The sequence below is a fragment of the Delphinapterus leucas genome, chromosome 12, assembly GCF_059928025.1.
Source record: "Delphinapterus leucas isolate spDelLeu-1000000601 "Yukka" chromosome 12, BTC_Dleu_Yukka2, whole genome shotgun sequence".
Lineage (NCBI taxonomy): Eukaryota > Metazoa > Chordata > Mammalia > Artiodactyla > Monodontidae > Delphinapterus > Delphinapterus leucas.
The window spans coordinates 82,279,221-82,297,755 of NC_143140.1; the positions used below are offsets into that span (position 1 = coordinate 82,279,221).

Genomic DNA, 18,535 nt, shown 5'->3' on the forward strand with positions numbered 1-18,535 from the left:
AATGAATTTGGAAGCGGGCACATTTTATTACTCTCCTTTGTCATGCTTTTTTTTGGTTTTTTCCCTTTAGCTGTTTACAACTATAAAAGCCAAAAGACTCTCTCCATCTTTTTTGGTAGGCATTAGTTCCATATACGTCCTGTAGGTGGCAGCACTTTCTTCCTGAAACTGTAAGAGGGAGGAGTTGCTAGGACTTGTCGCTCAGATTCTGGCGTTTTTCATAGAGTCAATTCTTTGGAAAATTTTTTGGTGGCATAGGTTAGAATCTTTTCAGTTTTACTGTCATTCTGTATAGATGGCTGCTGATTATGGAAACAGTCTCAGCCTCTAGAAAATTGCACATTCCTCAATTTGGGGTAAAAGAAAAGCAGCTCTAAGGTGAGAGAAGAAAGAGATGCAATTAAAGGACTCCTATCAAAACGCTTTCATTTGCTCAAATCCATATTTTGGAAATGGTGATTCCAAGTGCTGCTTAATAAAACTTTTCTAAGCAGATGAGAGGTAGATTTTGTTTTAAAGACTGTGGCAATGTTAATCTGTTTTTTTCATTTCCAGGCAACTTTGTAAGTGAATGTTTTAGAATGCCTACAGTTTCATATTTCTTTTCTATGTAAGATATCCACATCCATTATTAAAACAACTGAACAGGGCTTCCCTGGTGGTGCAGTGGTTGAGAGTCCGCCTGCCGATACAGGGGACACGGGTTCATGCCCCGGTCCGGGAAGATTTCACATGCTGCGGAGCAGCTGGACCCGTGAGCCATGGCGGCTGAGCCTGCGTGTCCAGAGCCTGTGCTCCACAACGGGAGAGGCCACAACAGTGAGAAGCCCGCGTACCGCAAAAAAAAAAAAAAAAAACCCTGAACAAATAACATGTAGCTAAAGTTATATATATGTGTTTAAAGTTCATGGATTAACATTTTAGCATCCCTCCCCTCCCCTTCATTTTGTGTTTGTGATAAAAGAGCATGAGATAAGAGGAGTACCAGCATTGGAGGGATTCAAGTTGAGTTTCTAAGGACCGATGTGCATTTTTTTTTAAACATCTTTATTGGAGTATAATTGCTTTACAATGGTGTGTTAGTTTCTGCTTTATAACAAAGTGAATCAGCTATACGTATACATATATCCCCATATCTCCTCCCTCTTGCATCTCCATCCCACCCTCCCTATCCCACCCCTCTAGGTGGTCACAAAGCACCGAGCTTATCTCCCTGTGCTATGAGGCTGCATCCCACTAGCTATCTATTTTACATTCGGTAGTGTATATATGTCCATGCCACTCTCTCACTTCGTCCCAGCTTGCCCTTCCCCCTCCCCGTGTCCTTAAGTCCATTCTCTACGTCTGCGTCCTTATTCCTATCTTGCCATTTGTTAGAACCATTTTTTTTTAGATTCCATATATATATGTGTTAGCATATGGTATTTGTTTTTCTCCTTCTTACTTACTTCACTCTGTATGACAGTCTTTAGGTCCATCCACCTCACTACAAATAACTCAATTTCATTTCTTTTTATGGCTGAGTAATATTCCATTGTACCTATGTGCCACAACTTCTTTATCTATTCACCTGTCGATGGACACTTAGGTTGCTTCCATGTCCTGGCTATTGTAAATAGAGCTGCAATGAACATTGTGGTACATGACTCTTTTTGAACTATGGTTTTCTCAGGGTATATGCCCAGTAGTGGGTTTGCTGGGTCGTATGGTAGTTCTATTTTTAGTTTTTTAAGGAACCTCCATACTGTTCTCCATAGTAGCTGTATCAATTTACATTCCCACCAACAGGGCAAGAGGGTTCCCTTTTCTCCACACCCTCTCCAACATTTATTGTTTGTAGATTTTTAAATGATGGTCATTCTGACTGGTGTGAGGTGATACCTCATTGTAGTTTTAATTTGCATTTCTCTAATAATTAGTGATGTTGAGCATCCTTTCATGTGTTTGTTGGCGACCTGTATATCTTCTTTGGAGAAATGTCTATTTAGGTCTTCTGCCCATTTTTGGATTGGGTTGTTTGTTTTTTTGATATGGAGCTGCATGAGCTGCTTGTATATTTTGGAGATTAATCCTTTGTCAGTTGCTTCATTTGCAAATATTTTCTCCATTTTCAGGGTTGTCTTTTTGTCTTGTTTATGGTTTCCTTTGCTATGCAAAAGGTTTTAAGTTTCATTAGGTCCCATTTGTTTATTTTTGTTTTTATGTCCATTTCCCTAGGAGGTGGGTCAAAAAGGATCTTGCTGTGATTTATGTCATAGAGTGGTCTGCCTATGTTTTCCTCTGAGAGTTTTATAGTGTCTGGCCTTATATTTAGGTCTTCAATCCATTTTGAGTTTATTTTTGTGTATGATGTTAGGGAGTGCTCTAATTTCATTCTTTTACATGTAGCTGTCCAGTTTTCCCAGCACCTCTTATTGAAGAGACTGTCTTTTCTACATTGTATATTCTTGCCTCCTTTATCAAAGATAAGGTGACCATATGTGCGTGGGTTTATCTCTGGGCTTTCTATCCTGTTCCATTGATCTATATTTCTGTTTTTGTGCCAGTACCCCGATGTGCATTTTTGTATAGCTCATGAGGACCCCCTGGTACAAAACCCCATCAAATTGTGGTGTGTTTTCTTGATACTCCTTGGGTGGCATTTTTAAATCACAGCCTCTCTTTTCTGTAATTATCACTCAGTCTGTCTCCCAAATAGAATCTCAAGGTGCTGGCTGAATTCTAATCATGATTTTGCTTATTTTAGTTTTATAGGTAGAATATTCATAGTGTAACTAGTATAATAAGTCTAATACCAATGCCTTTGACTCAGAATGTTTACAGTTTTCTTAATGTACTCTTTACTTCTTAAATTCTGGGATAGTCTGTGAAATGGTAGAGGAGAAGGTTTGAGGAGGGAAAGAGACAATTTTATTTAGGACAGGTACACGTCAGAAGCTGTACAAGCTTCTTTTGCATGTGTTTGCTTTTATTACCTCTTCTAATCTGAATAGCAATTTTCTTATAGCTAAAGAAACTAGACTTGGAGAAGTACTATACCTGTCATTTAGCAAATTTCTAGGTATATTTCAGAAAACCTACCCCAAACGTTTTCGTTTCTTATCTTTTTAGCAGAGACCACGTATAAGGACTTTCTATATGAAGACATCTGAGGAATTAAAACATGGTGTCATTTCTGTAATTTCTTGCCCCATATATTTCTGGTTGTCTTTCTACTATTGCATTTCTTCTGTTCTGCCTGCTTCCTTAACAGTTTTTTTTGTTTGTTTTGTTTTCTTTTTCAAAATGTAATATTTACCGAAAGTTCAGCACTTGGCTTCTTTTTCTTTCTCCTTCTTCAATTATCACGTCCGATCCCATGGCTTCAACTATCTTTCCATGAATGTTAATTTCCAAATTTGTGACTTCATTCTTTCTGTTAGTCTGAACAGGATAATTGCTGAACAAATAACATCATAAATCTCAGTGGCTTATTTCTCTCTCACACACAAATTCTAGTGCAAATACTCCCCACCTGCTTTCCCGATGGCTCCCCACCAAGTGGTGACTCAGGGATCAGCTCCATCCAAGTTACCCTATTTTATGTCTTGGAGCCCTTTAGCAGTCTGGTGATGCCTATGGGCCTCCTCTAAGAATAGTGTTTGTAAATGTGGAAGAGGAAAAAAAAGAGCTAGTAACCAAAATTCAAAGTTAATTACAAAATAGTGCCAGGTAAATATATTTCAAGATATCTGCATCAAGTGTAATGTGATATGAAATATCTGTGATTTCTATGGGAGACAAAGGCACATTTTGCTAACACTGTTGTAACCACTGACTACATTCATAAATACAGGGAATGCTAAGGTCCAGTTAAAATTCATGAAGATACATTTCCCCCATCCAAGCTCACAGGACTCCCTTAATGGCTTAGATTTCAGGTTCTAGTGGCTCCACAATTACCAAAGACTTCTTGGAGCCCTTTACTAGATCTTATGCATGCGATCGACTCACAAAGACCTTGTAGGATAATATGAGACATTTGGGGGCCAAACCAGGAAGGGACATACACCACCTGCAGTCAGAGTTTTGGGGCTAGAACAAGTTGTATTGTCCCTCTGAGGAAGAGGGCTAGGAACTGTATTTCAGCTGTGTGTGCAGGAAGGAGGTAGGATGTGGAGAGCATGGAGCAATAATTGTTTCAAGCAAGAATTATCAATGGATGCTAAAACTAAGAAGGAAAAATATGATGAGAAACAGAATATTCTTTATAGCTTTGTACTACTGCCACACAGATACTTTTTAATTGGGAAGGGAAAATATTAACTTTATGGAGAGGAAGAGATCTAGCCAGACAGCACCTTATCCAAGTGATCAAAGGTGATGTCATCAGTAATGAGGCAAACTGGCACAGGTGACGCACAAAGCAGGAACATTTCTGTGATTCCTGCCCCAAATGCATAACCTGAATTTAGTCAAAGGAAACATCAGAAAAACCCAGGGCGGTCCCCAGACCTCTTGAGAGAAAATTCACAGCCCTCGCCCCCTGGGCCCAGCATCCCGGGTCTGGAGGGGGCCGGGCTTCCCAGGGTCCCCCGAGCGCTGCTTGCGCCCCTCTCCCTGGAGGTGTCCAGGGGGCGGGGAGCCCGCGTGGGTGGGACGGGGCCGGTGTGGGAGGGGCGGGGTGTGCCCCCCGTGTGTGGCTGGGGGAAGCCACTGCCTGTTTAGTAGTTGGCTGTTGCTGCACTTCCACTTCTCTCCCAGCGAGAGAGAGACTCGAGTGGCCAGGCTCAGCCGCAGCAAAGCAGCCAGACACGAAGAGAGGGGCTGTTTGCCGGGTGGGGGTGGGGGGTCGCTCTGCGGATGAAAATTCGAGGGCCAGAACCAGCTCCTCCCCATTTTCGTTCTCCAACCAGCAAACCGAGAAACAAACACCCCCAAGAAGAAGGAGAGTAAAAGTCAGCATGAGCAAAAACTCCAAACCCCTCTCCACGAGCGCCAAGAGGATTCAGAAGCAGCTGGCGGAGATCACTTTAGACCCTCCACCCAACTGCAGTGCTGGTCCCAAAGGCTATAACAGCTAGGAATGGAGATCAACCATTCTACGGCCTCCAGGGTCCGTGTATGAGGGTGGCGTATTCTTCCTTGATATCACTTTTACCCCAGAATATCCCTTCAAGCCTCCAAAGGTTGCATTTCGGACAAGAATCTATCACTTGTAGTATTAAGTCAAGGAGTTAGTTGCTTGGACATATTGAAAGATAACTGGAGTCCAGCACTAACCATATCTAAAGTCCTTCTTTCTATCTGCTCGCTTCTTACAGACTGTAATCCTGCCGACCCCTTGGTGGGAAGTATTGCCACTCAGTATATGACCAACCGAGCAGAACACGACAGAATGGCCAGACAGTGGACCAAGGGGTACGCTACATAAATTGGATTTTCACAATTCTATACGTTATTTGTCTGTCACAGAGAGAGCTGCTTATGCTTTTGATGGGGTAGGGGAGGGTGGGAGTTGATCAAGAGTAGGGTATTTCTATAACAGATATTATTCAGTCTTATTTCCTAAGATTTCGTTGTAACTTAAGGTATCTTGCTACAATAGACAGGATTGGCAATAGCAACGTTTAAAACCGTCATTAGTTCTGCAATATTAGCTGAAATGCAATACAGAGAAGAATAGACATTTGGGTTCAGTTGCTCGTAGTCTGTAACTTGAAACAGCTTAATTTGTACAGGTTACACACATGGCCATTTATGTCAAGTCCTTGCAAGACTATACGGTTTTTTGTTTAAAAAAATTGGAATTTGTTTTCCCTTCTTGGAAGGGAACACTGATATTTAACAGCTTTTAGAGACTGTCATCTCATATATATAAGATGGACACATGGCTATATGGCACCGTATAGGAAGTGAGTAGTTATGTATTTTATTTTATATGCCAATCTACTTTCTTATGGAAAGATAGAGGTTCGCATCAGAACTTGTGAAAACCTGTAGTAAAACACCTTAAGCTGTAAGCTGTAAGGCATGGGATAGGCGTTGTTCAGTGGATTGGCTCTACGTTGAGGACTCCTGAAGTCTGCACTTGTTACTGTGCTAATAAGCGATATTAAAACAAAACAAAACAAGAAAAGAAAAACCCAGCTTGAGAGATAGTCTACAAAGTAGCCGGCTGGAAGTCTTCAAAATTGTCAAGATCATGAACTGTTCCAGATTAAAAGAGGCTAAAGACACATGACAACTAATGCAAGGGTGATTTTGCCTTGGATATTGAATCAGAAAGTGGGCATTTGTAAAACAGTTGGTAAAATCTGAATAAGGTCTATAGGTTAGACAACAGTATCGTATCTGTATGAACTGACTGATTTTGATCAGAGTACTGTGGTTAAGTAAAATAAAATAACCTGTTTTGAGGACGTACATCCTGACGTTGGCAACTTACTCTCAAAGGTCTCAGGAAAAAAGAATAAATAGGTAGATAGATAAGTAGATAGATAGAATGATAGTAAGAATGATAGAATGAAAAAGTAAGTGTGATGAATTGTTAACATTTGGGGAATATAGGTAAAACATATGTGGGAATATTTTGTACTATTTTTGCAAAATTTCATTTAAAATCTGAAATTATTTCAAAATAAAAATATTGTTAAGCCTCTTTTTTTTTTTTTTAAATAGATCTTTATTGGAGTATAATTGCTTCACGAGACTGTGTTAGTTTCTGTTGCACAACAAAGAGAATCAGCCATATGCATACACATGTCCCCACATCCCCTCCCTCTTGAGCCTCCCTCCCACCCTCCCTATCCCACCCCTCTAGGTCATAACAAAGCACCAAGCTGATCTCCCTGTGCTATGCCACTGCTTCCCACCAGTCAACTATTTTACATTCGGTAGTGTATATATGTCAATGCTACTCACACTTCGCCCCAGCTTCACCGTCCCACCCCATGTCCTCAACTCCATTTTCTATGTCTACCTCTTTATTCCTGCCCTGCAACTAGGTTCATCAGTACCATTTTTTTTTAAGATTCCATGTATATGCATTAGCGTATGGTATTTGTTTTCTCTTTCTGACTTACTTCACTCTGTATGACAGACTCTACGTCCATCCGCCTCACTACAAATAACTCAATTTCATTTCTTTTTATGGCTGAGTAATATTCCATTGTATATATGTGCCACGTCTTTTTTGTTGTTGTTGTTGTTGTTTGCGGTACGCGGGCCTTGCACTGTTGTGGCCTCTCCCGTTGCGGAGCACAGGCTCCGGACGCACAGGCTCAGCGGCCGTGGCTCATGGGCCTAGCCGCTCCGCAGCATGTGGGATCTTCCCAGACCAGGGCACGAACCCATGTCCCCTGCATCGGCAGGTGGACTCTCAACCACTGTGCCACCAGGGAAGCCCACCACATCTTCTTTATCCATTCATCTGTCGATGGACATTTTGGTTGGTTCCATGTCCTGGCTATTGTAAATAGTGCTGCAGTGAACATTGTGGTACATGTCTCTTTTTGAATTATGGTTTTCTCAGGGTATGTGCCCAGTAGTGGGATTGCTGGGTCATATGGTAGCTCTATTTTTAGTTTTTTAAGCAACCTCCATACTGTTTTCCACAGTGGTTGTATCAATTTACGTTCCCACCAACAGTGCAGGAGGGTTCCCTTTTCACCACACCCTTTCCAGCATTTATTGTTTCTAGATTTTTGGATAATGGCCATTCTAACCAGTGTGAGGTGTTACCTCATTGTAGTTTTGATTTGCATTTCTCTAATATTTAGTGATGTTGAGCATCTTTTCATGTACATCTTGGCCATCTGTATGCCTTCCTTGGTGAAATATCTATTTAGGTCTTCCACCCATTTTTTAACTGGATTGTTTGTTTTTCTGATATTGAGATCCATGAGCTGTTTGTATATTTTGGAAATTAATCTTTTGTCCATTGTTTCATTTGCAAATATTTTCTCCCATTTTGAGAGTTGTCTTTTTGTCTTGTTTATAGTTCCTTTGCTGTGCAAAAGCTTTTAAGTTTAATTAAGTCCCATTTGTTTATTTATTTTTTATTTCTGTTTCTCTAGGAGGTGGGTCAAAAAAGATCTTGCTGTGGTTTATGTCATAGAGTGTTTTTCCTATGTTTTCTTCTAAGACTTTTATAGTGTCTGGTCTTACATTTAGGTCTTTAATCCATTCTGAGTTTATTTTTGTGTATGGTGTTAGGGAGTGTTCTAATTTTATTCTTTTACATGTAGCGGTCCAGTTTTCCCAACAACACTTATTGAAGAGGCTGTCTTTTCTCCATTTTATGTTCTTGCCTCCTTTGTCGTAAATTAGGTGCCCATATGTGCATGGGTTTATCTCTGGGCATTCTATACTGTACCATTGATCTATATTTCTGTTTTTGTGCCAGTACCATACTGTCTTGATTACTGTAGCTTTGTGGTATAGTTTGAAGTTGGGGAGCCTGATTCCTCCAACTCCATTTTTCTTTCTCAAGATTGCTTTGGCTATTCAGGGTCTTTTGTGTTTCCTTACGAGTTGTAAAATTTTTTGTTCTAATTCTGTGAAGAATGCCATTGGTAGTTTGATAGGGATTGTATTGAATCTGTAGATTGCTTTGGGTAGTATAGTCATTTTCACAATATTGATTCTTCCAATCCAAGAACATGGTATATTTCTCCATCTGTTTATGTCATCTTCGGTGTCTTTCATCAGTGTTTTATAGTTTTCTGAGTACAAGTCTCTGGCTTCCTTAGGCAGGTTTATTCCTAGGTATTTTATTCCTCTTGTTGCAGTGGTAAATGGGAGTGTTTTCTTAATTTCTCTTTCTGATTTTTCGTTGTTGGTGTATAGGAATGCCAGAGATTTCTGTGCATTAATTTTGTGTCCTGCAACCTTACCAAATTCATTGATTAGTTCTAGTAGTTTTCTGGTGGCATCTTTAGGATTTTCTATGTATACTGTCATGTCATTGGCAAACAGTGACAGTTTTACTTCTTCTTTTCCAATTTGTATTCCTTTTATTTCTGTGGCTAGGGCTTCCAAAACTATGTTGAATAAGAGTGGCAGGAGTGGATATCCTTGTCTTGTTCCTGATCTTAGTGGATCTGCTTTCAGTTTTTCACCATTGAGAATGATGCTTGTTGTGGGTTTGTCATGTATAGCCTTTATTATGTTGAGGTATGTTCACTCTATGCCTATTTTCTGGAGAGTTTGTAATCATAAATGTGTTGAATTTTGTCAAAAGCTTTTTCTGCTTCTGTTGAGATGATCATATGGTTTTGCTCCTTCAGTTTGTTGATATGGTTTATCACATTGATTGATGTGCGTATATTGAAGCATCTTGCATTCCTGGGATAAATCCCACTTGATCATGGTGTATGATCCTTTTAATGTGTTGTTGGATTCTGTTTGCTCGTATTTTGTTGAGGTTTTTTGCATCTATATTCATCAGGGATATTGGTCTGTAATTTTCTTTTTTAGTGATATCTTTTTCTGGTTTTGGTATCAGGGTGATGGTGGCTTCATAGCATGAATTTGGGAGTGTTTCTCCCTCTGCAAATTTTTGGAAGAGTTTGAGAAAGATCGGTGTGAGTTCTTCTCTAAATGTTTGACAGAATTCACCTGTGAAGCCATCTGGTCCTGGACTTTTGTTTGCTGGAAGATTTTTAATCACAGTTTAAACTTCATTACTTGTGATACATCTGTTTATATTTTCTAATTCTTCCTGGTTCATTTTTGGGAAATTGTACCTTTCCAAGAATTTGTCCATTTCTTCGTGGGTGTCCATTTTATTGGCATATAGTTGTTTGTTGTAGTCTCTTATAATCCTTTGTATTTCTGCAGTGTCAGTTGTGATTTCTCCTTTTTCATTTCTAATTTTTTTGATTTGCGTCCTCTCCCTTTTTTTCTTGATGAGTCTGGCTAAGGATTTAGCAATTTTCTTTACCTTTTCAAAGAACAAGCTTTTAGTTTTATTGATTTTTGCTATTGTTTTCTTCATTTCTATTTCATTTATTTCTGCTCTGATCTTTATGATTTCTTTCCTTCTCCTGATTTTGGGTTTTCTTTTTTCTTCTTTCTCTAGTTGTTTTAAGTGTAGGGTTAGATTGTTTATTTGAGATTTTTTTGTTTCTTGAGGTGAGATTGTATTGCTATAAACTTCCCTTTTAGAACTCCTTTTGCTGTGTCCTATAGGTTTTGAGTCGACATGTTTTTGTTGTCATGTGTTTCTATGTATTTTTAAATTTCTTCTTTGATTTCTTCAGTGATCTCTTGGTTATTTAGTAGTACACGGTTTAGCCTCCATGTATTTCTGTTTTTTACAGTTTTTTTTTCCTGTAATTGATTTCCAATCTCATAGCATTGTGGTCTGAAAAGATGCTTGATACAATTTAAATTTTTGTAAATTTTTTGAGGCTTGATTTGTGACCCAAGATGTGATCTATCCTGGAGAATGTTCCATGTCCACTTATAAAGAAAGTGTATTATGCCACTTTTGGGTGCAATGTTCTATAAATATCAATTAGATCTATCTGGTCTATTGTGTCATTTAAAGCCTGTGTTTCCTTATTTATTTTCTGTTTGGATGATCCGTCCATTGCTGTAAGTGGGGTGTTAAAGTCCCCTACTATTATTGTGTTACTGTCGATTTCTCCTTTCATGGTTGTTAGTATTTGACTTCTCTATTGAGGTGCTCCTATCTTGGGTGCATAAATATTTACAATTGTTATATCTTCTTCTTGGATTGATCCCTTGATCATTATGTAGTATCCTTTCTTGTCTCTTATAACATTCTTTATTTTAAAGTCTATTTTATCTGATATGAGTATTGCTACTCCAGCTTTCTTTTGATTTCCATTTGCATGGAATATCTTTTTCCATCCCTTCACTTTCAGTCTGTATGTGTCCCTAGGTCTGAAGTGGGTCTCTTGTAAACAGCACATATATGGGTCTTGTTTTTGTATCCATTCAGTCAGTCTGTGTCTTTTGGTTGGAGCATTTAATCCATTCACACTTAATGTAATTAGCAATATGTATGTTCCTATTACCATTTTCTTAATTGTTTTGGGTTTGTTTTTGTGGGTCTTTTCCTTGTCTTGTGTTTCCCGCTTAGAGAAGTTTCTTTAGCATTTGTTGTAAAGCTGGCTTGGTGATGCTGAATTCTCTTAGCTTTTGCTTGTCTGATAAGCTTTTGACTTCTCCATTGAATCTGAATGAGATCCTTGCTGTGTAGCATAGTCTTGGTTGTAGGTTTTTCTCTTTCATCACTTTTAAGTATTTGCTGCCACTCCCTTCTTGCCTGCAGTTTCCACTGAAAAATCAGGTGATAACCTTATGGGGATTCCTTTGTATGTTATTTTTTGTTTTTCCCTTGCTGCTTTTAATATTTTTTCTTTGAATTTAATTTTTGTTAGTTTGATTAATATGTGTCTTGATGTGTTTTTCCAAGAGTTTATCCTGTATGGGACTCTCTGTGCTTCCTGGACTTGGGTGACTATTTCCTTTCCCATGTTAGAGAAGTTTTCAACTATAATCTCTTCAAATATTTTCTCAGACCCTTTCTTTTTCTCTTCTTTATCTGGGACCCCTCTAATTCGAATGTTGGTGTGTTTAGTGTAGTCCCAGAAGTCTCTGAGGTTGTCTTCAATTCTTTTCATTTTTTTTTCTTTTTTCTGCTCCTCAGCAGTTATTTCCACCATTCTGTCTTCCAGGTGACTTATCCTTTCTTCTGCCTCAGTTATTCGTTATTGACTCCTTCTAGTGTATTTTTCATTTCAGTTATTATGTTGTTCATCTCTGTTTGTTTGTTCTTTAGTTCTTCTAAATCTTTGTTAAAAATTTCTTGTATTTTCTCAATCCATGCCTCCATTCTATTTCTGAGATTCTGGATCATCTTTACTATCATTACTCTGAATTCTTTTTCAGGTAGATTGCCTATTTCCTCTTCACTTATTTAGTCTTGTAAGTTTTTACCTTGCTCCTTCATCTGTGACATATTTTTTTGCCATCTCATTTTTTTAAGTTTTTATGAGTGGGATTGTGTTCCTGTCTTATTGGTTGTTTGGCCTGAGGCTTCCAACACTGGGATTTGTAGGCTGCTGGGTAGAGCTGGGTCTTGGTGCTGAGATAAGTAACTCCGTGAGACCTCACTCCAATCAATGTTCCCTGGGGTCTGAGGTTCTCTGTCAGTCCAGTGGTTTGGACTCAGAGCTCCCACTGCAGGAGCTTCGGCCCAACCCCGGTCTCATGAACCAAGATCTCGCAAGCCACTGGTTCACTTTGGGGTTCCTCCCGTCTCCTTGGGTGTCAGAGTCCTTCACCAGTGCCCAGCAGGCGCCCTAGCTGTAGGGAGATGCTAACTCCACGTCTTCCCACACTGCCATCTGGACCCGTCCCAGCCTGACCCTTATAAAACCAAGGAGGATGGTCCAAACTTTTGTTTGCCTTGTGCTTTTCTATTTATCAAACAACCTTAGGTAGTGACAAGCTGGGTTGATCACTTGTATTCTAGTTAACATCAGAGTATAAGTCTAGGAGATTCTGAGCCATGTGGAAAGAACATAGTTCTCCGTGGTTTGATCCATTTTTCCTAAGAAGAGTACATTAGTGTGCTTTAATGTATGGATACAACTATTAATTGGCATCCCAATCCTGCAGATTCTGGAACATTTTATTATCCTGTTATCCACTTACATGTTTGGGTAGATTTGAATGTCTGAATTGTCAATAGTTTTGCCAAGACTTCATTGGAAAATCTGGTCTTGCAAGTTTATTTTCACAAGGCATCTCTCCAAGCATGGCTTCTTGAACCCCAGAAGAAAAGATCTGATCAAATTTGTTCACTAACAAAAGCTTATAGTATTGAATGGCAGCCTCTGGGACTCTAAGGAAATATTTAGTTTCATTTCTTACTGAGGAGCAACCATTACAGTCATTTTACAGCCTTTAGAAGTGATGATTTACTATTAAATGTATTCTGATCTTCAGTATCCCTGGTCTTGACTCTGACTGCATGTGTGTGCCCACTGTATTTACACACACACAGACACACCGGTGAGGTTATGGCAATGAGGAAGTTAAAGATCCTATAATTTAAAATTATCATTCTGATGTCTTCAGATGTTAGATTTGTTGAAACCTGTCTGATTGTCATTTGCCTTAGAAATCAGGTACTGTACACTGGTAGGAAAAGAGACATCCCAAACCAAAAAACCCTCATATATTTGTCACAGCTCCACAGCAAATACAATCCAATTGAAGCTACCCCATCCTTATTGAGGTTAGATCTTTGTATAAATAATCTGTCTATTCAAAACATGTCTTAAAATAAATGCCAGTGAAAGGTTTTGGGCTCATCTCTCAGGTGCAATGCTGAGCACTGTTTTAGTGTACTTTTTCTCAGTTGTTGCTATTTCTAGAGAACTTAAAAGATGTCAATTTCTATTGATGATGAATGATTGGACTCTATAGCCCACTGGGGATCCCTTTGATGAGAGCCAATTATGTTTCCAAGCTAAAGTATGATCAGCTAGTTACCAGCAACTTTAAGTTTCCAGAAAATGGTTTGACTCCCAAATTGTTTAAAATCTATTTGTAATAGTAGATCACATATAAATAAAAGAAGTTTAGCTCTAAACAGCACAAAAAAATTTCAACCCATGCAAAAATCCCACCATGTTAATCATGATCTATTTTAATTTTTTTTTTTTTTTTGGTGTGGATTCCACTCTGGTCTGTACACATGCATTTATGTTTTATTTTAAAATAGAAGACATATGATTTGCATTATGCTCTTTGACTTACAATGGTATTAAAAACCTTTCCAATGTTTCTACAGTGTTAATAATTACTTGCTATATATGCGTAATAGCTTATTGTAACATTTCGCCCCAGAAGTTTTTCAACTCTTTTATTAATTTTAGAATTTGAAAAATTTCCTCCAATTTAAGAGATAATAACTGCTCCTCCCAAAAGCATCTACATACTTTTCCCTTCTACTGAACTATTTTCTGAGGACAAATTCCCAGGAATAAGATAGCTATATCTAAGAATATACATGGATACATTAGATAGATATAGATGTGTATGTGTGTGTGCACGCACATGTGTGTATACTCTTACCATTTATTATTTCCAAAATGTCTTTACCAGTTTACAGTGGTGTACACACACTGTATAAATGGATATATACCATTTTTACTATCAGCTTTCCAAATTTGGTATTAGACCCAATTTTTGCCAAACCTCATTATGGAGGGCAATGTAGGGCTGTGGGGAGTAGTTGGGTTTTGAAGTTAGACGGTTGCAGGATCTGATCCTGGTTCCTGGGGATTCCATGACATTAAGTCGAGTTGTTTAACCTCTATAAGTTTAGTTTCCTTTTCTAAAACATGGTTAATGGTATTTACTTCATAGAGTTTTTGTGGGTATCAAATGAAATAGTTTATAAGGTACATAAACAGGAACTGGTTGAATAAATATTTGTTGAATAAGGAAAAAAATGAATACATGTTCATTCTTTCAATATCTACTTTCTCTACTACTCTTACAGGGAGAGTTTTCTCAGTATAAATAAAAAGCAAGATCAAGTTTATCTTTAATGGTAAATCCTCCCTCAGTAACATTAAAGACTGATTAGTATTTTGAGCATTCCCCCAAAAACCTGTATCAGTTCTTTTCTCAAAAAACTATCTTTTATAAGGGAAATATCAGTTAGGAGGTATTTTAGCAGAAAACTCAAACTGGTTTACACAATTAGAAAATTTATCTCATGTAACAGATTCCACATGAGTGGTGGAATCCACAGTTGGTTGGGTCACTGGCTTAATCATGTCATCAAAGTCTCAGGTCCTTTACAACTTCCGCTCTGTCATTTCCCATCCGTCCACTTCACCCTGAGACTGGGTCACCGTACTGTCAAAAAATTGATGTCAGCCGCCTGTGGAGTAATGTTTTCTTGTTCACATCAATAAGGGGACAGAGAAAACCTCTTCCTAAAAGCATGGAATGTTAGTTGTTTCCCGTCAATTTAAGTGGTGTTCTGACTCCTTGGCCAGTGGGCTACCTTGGATTAATTGGAATCTCCCTCTGAAGCTGGGATTGTTGGTGGTGAGGTTGGGGGGACGCACGATTTAAATTGGGATTCCATTAAACTGAAGGAAATGGATTTGGGGTTGGCACCAGCAGTTTCCACTGTGAAGAAAACGTAAGTTTTGGACACATCAATCCCTACTTGCCGTGTTACGTGAAATTTATCAACTTGAAAAATTCGTCCAGAAAACTTAAATCCATTCCCAATGCTGTTGATTTTTTTCAATAGCATTTAATTTCATAGCTAGAAATAATTGTGATTCAAACTATTGCCTTGATTTAGAACTATTATTGATCCTTTGGATTTTGCCTCACAGCATAACCATAAAATGAAGAGACAACAGAGCTATGCATGCATTCAGAAAATATTTACTGAGCTGTAATTGCATACTACGCCTGGTGTTAACTGCTAATGATGCAATGGACAACAAGTCAAGGTCTTTGATATTGCAAAGCTTATAATCTAGTAGACCAATAAGTCCATGTTTTCAGTGGTATCAGATAGGATTGTACTGACTTCTTAAGTTTATACTCGAGCACTTAGTATAACTGCCATGTGAATAACACATTCCATCTTGTTATAGGAAATAGAAGACAAGCCCACTTTTTTGGTACTGGTGTCACAAATTTATTTTTCTTGACTAGATGTTTTGCCAAGAAGTGGTTGAACTCTGGCTAATTGCTATCAGAAGGAACAGCTTAGCATAAATTACCCAGACTTAAACTCTTAGTTTGGGGTAGATTTTCCCCAGCATTTAAATGGACAATTCCAAACAGCCTAAGCCAACAGGTTAATTCATTTAGCAGCACTTGTACTAATAATAGCCCCATCAATATATAGTTCTTAACATACACTGTTACATAGATACCATCTTTATTTCTCCTATGGGTTGCCATAATGGCAGTTGAAATTGTGAGTAACAGAATGACAGGGAGCATTTAGGATCTATAATTGACAGGCTTGGTGATTGATTGAATGGACAGTGCATTTCTAGGTTGAAAGTAATGGAATGTGGGGGGAGGCGCATAGTAATATAGAGAACACTGAAGGGAAAACAGTTTGAGACAGGCAGAGGGTAGATTAGGTGTTCAGTCTGGGACAACAACCAAGTTTGAGGTTTGTCTCTGTCATCTCAGGTGCCTATAGCAAAGTACCATAGACTGGGTGGCTTAAACAACAGATATTTTTTGGATGGTTCTGGAGGCCAGGAAGTCCAAGATCAAGGTTCTGGCATATTTGGTTCTTGGTGAAGCCCTCTTCTTGGCTTGCTGATGGCCACCATCTCTCTTTGTCCTTATGTGGCCTTTTCTTTGTGTGCTTCCTCTTCTTATAAGGACACTGATCCCTTTATGAGGACACCACCCTTATGACCTCATCCTTATTACTTGCCAAAGACTCCACTTCCAAATGTCATCACATTGCCAGGTAGGACTTCAAAATATGAACTTTCAGGGAACACAACATTCAGTCCATAACAAGGTTCTTATAAAATGTCCACATGAAGGTGTCAAATCAAGAGTTGACTATTTATGTCTACATTCCCATCAATCAATAAGCTTCAGAGAAAATGAGCTTTTAAGACTTCTTTTAACAATAGGAAAGTAAGATCTTGATAAGCTATGATGGCATGATGGTCTATGGAAAAGTTTTAAAGAAGAACACCGAAGATAGTTGGCATATAAGTCAGGTTGTATTAACCTGGATAAAATAGATGGGTACAAGGATAGGGGAAAGATAGGTGAGTTAAGATGGAAATTCTTTGCCTCAAAAACCAATTCTGATGATTTGTGAATCTAACTTATGTGGTGACATTCTAGTAGATCCAGGACAAATCACTTCAACATTATGTGCTCTTAACTTTTCATTTATAAGTCAGAAAATATTACACAACACTTGCTACACTTTTCTAAGAGCTGAACTGAGAGTGTTAATGCAGTTAAAATGGAAAAAAACTCTTTATTTTGTTTGGAAGAGACTTCATTATAAATATTTATTAAATTAGGGTAAAACACTCTAGAAATATTTATTATGCAGCATTAAAATTTTGATTATCAGTAACAAAGACAGGCATAATTTTGACTGTTTTATAACAGTCCAGTTATTAAATATAATTGATATATAACTGTAACTAATATATAATTTACCTGTAATATTTAATTTAATATAAATAATCAAATATAATTGATAAATATAAGGGAAAAAGGTTAAAATTAAACTATCTGAAGAGGAATCTTAAAATTGACCAATTCTTTCCAAGAGGTGATGGGGTACGTGATTAATATGTACAAAGCAAAGAAGAATTAAACCAACATAGATAATCTCAGACTTTTTTTTTTAACATCTTTATTGGAGTATAATTGCTTTACAATGGTGTGTTAGTTTCTGCTTTATAACAAAGTGAATCAGCTATACACATACATATATCCCCATATCCCCTCCCTCTTGCATCAGACAGTGTTTTTGATATCATCGATTAGTTATGTATATAATTTTGCTATTATAAATCAGATTGAGTCTATTTTTTTCACAAAGATTCTGTCATAATGGGAGGCAAAAAAAAGTTAGAGAGATGAAGAGTCTAGAAGTCTCTCTGCACCTCAAATTAGATCTGAAGACGATTAGGTTGCCTATTTTTGTTTCTGAGCAAAAAGAGAAGAAAGTGAAAGTGTTCAGATCAGAGAGGGAAAAGTTTGAAGGGCAAAAAAAAAAAAAAAAAAAAAAGAAGAAATACAAAGAAAGCACCTGAATCAGTTAGAGACGTCAGATATGCACCAGCAGCATGGATTATACTAGAATTTTCTACAGAAGTCTTGTAAATCACTGAGAAATAGTGTACCACTTATTTGCTTAAAATTTTCAGTTAATGTGCCTCAGGAGTATTTTGCGGATAACGAGCCTCACTCTCTACCTTATTACGGAGGCAGAGCTGTTTCTCTTTGTCCCGTTCTCCGTCTGTGATATACTTTTTATTCCTCAAGAGCTATAGAATCATGTCCATGCTATTGTTGTCTGCCTGATGGGAATTCACGTAATTGAAAGCGTTTATCCTCTCTTAGTAGAAAAATTGGGCGTTTGGAAGTAATGAAATCCCCCACGTTTGTCCACAGCCTAGGAAATACTGTTCAATCAGCTTTGTTCTAAAGTTTCCACTTTTCCCAGTATAACCTGTTGGAAATTTAGTCCTGCACAAGAACTAAAGCTGGAATTTCTTGTGGCAGCCTAGCTGTCCATGTTCATGTAGTTACACCTTTGGTTGCTGTTTCACCACTGATCAAAAAATAAAATTGCATTCTTTTGGAAGAAACATGGAATGGCAGGAAGAAAGTCCATACTGTATTGTAAAGTGAGAAAAAACAAGTTACAGTGCAAATGTTGACTAAACTCTATTTTTTGAGTAAGCAACTCTATATGTAACATTTATGTTTATATGTTTAGATATTTGCTTAATTATAGAGTGGTAACCTC

The 18,535-nt window shown here is 38.0% G+C and overlaps 2 protein-coding genes across 2 annotated transcripts in view; both read left to right on the forward strand.

The window, feature by feature from the left end:
* The window catches only part of ESR1 (estrogen receptor 1), a 390,679-nt gene that overhangs the window by 94,048 nt on the left and 278,096 nt on the right, over positions 1 to 18,535 (forward strand). The gene's annotated exons all lie outside the window — the stretch shown is intronic.
* On the forward strand, positions 846 to 17,170 carry LOC149747914 (ubiquitin-conjugating enzyme E2 E1-like). Its single transcript, XM_089922149.1, is given in 2 exon segments — positions 846 to 5,193; positions 5,196 to 17,170. Coding segments are annotated over 2 exon segments (468 nt in total). The 5' UTR covers positions 846 to 4,943; the 3' UTR covers positions 5,414 to 17,170.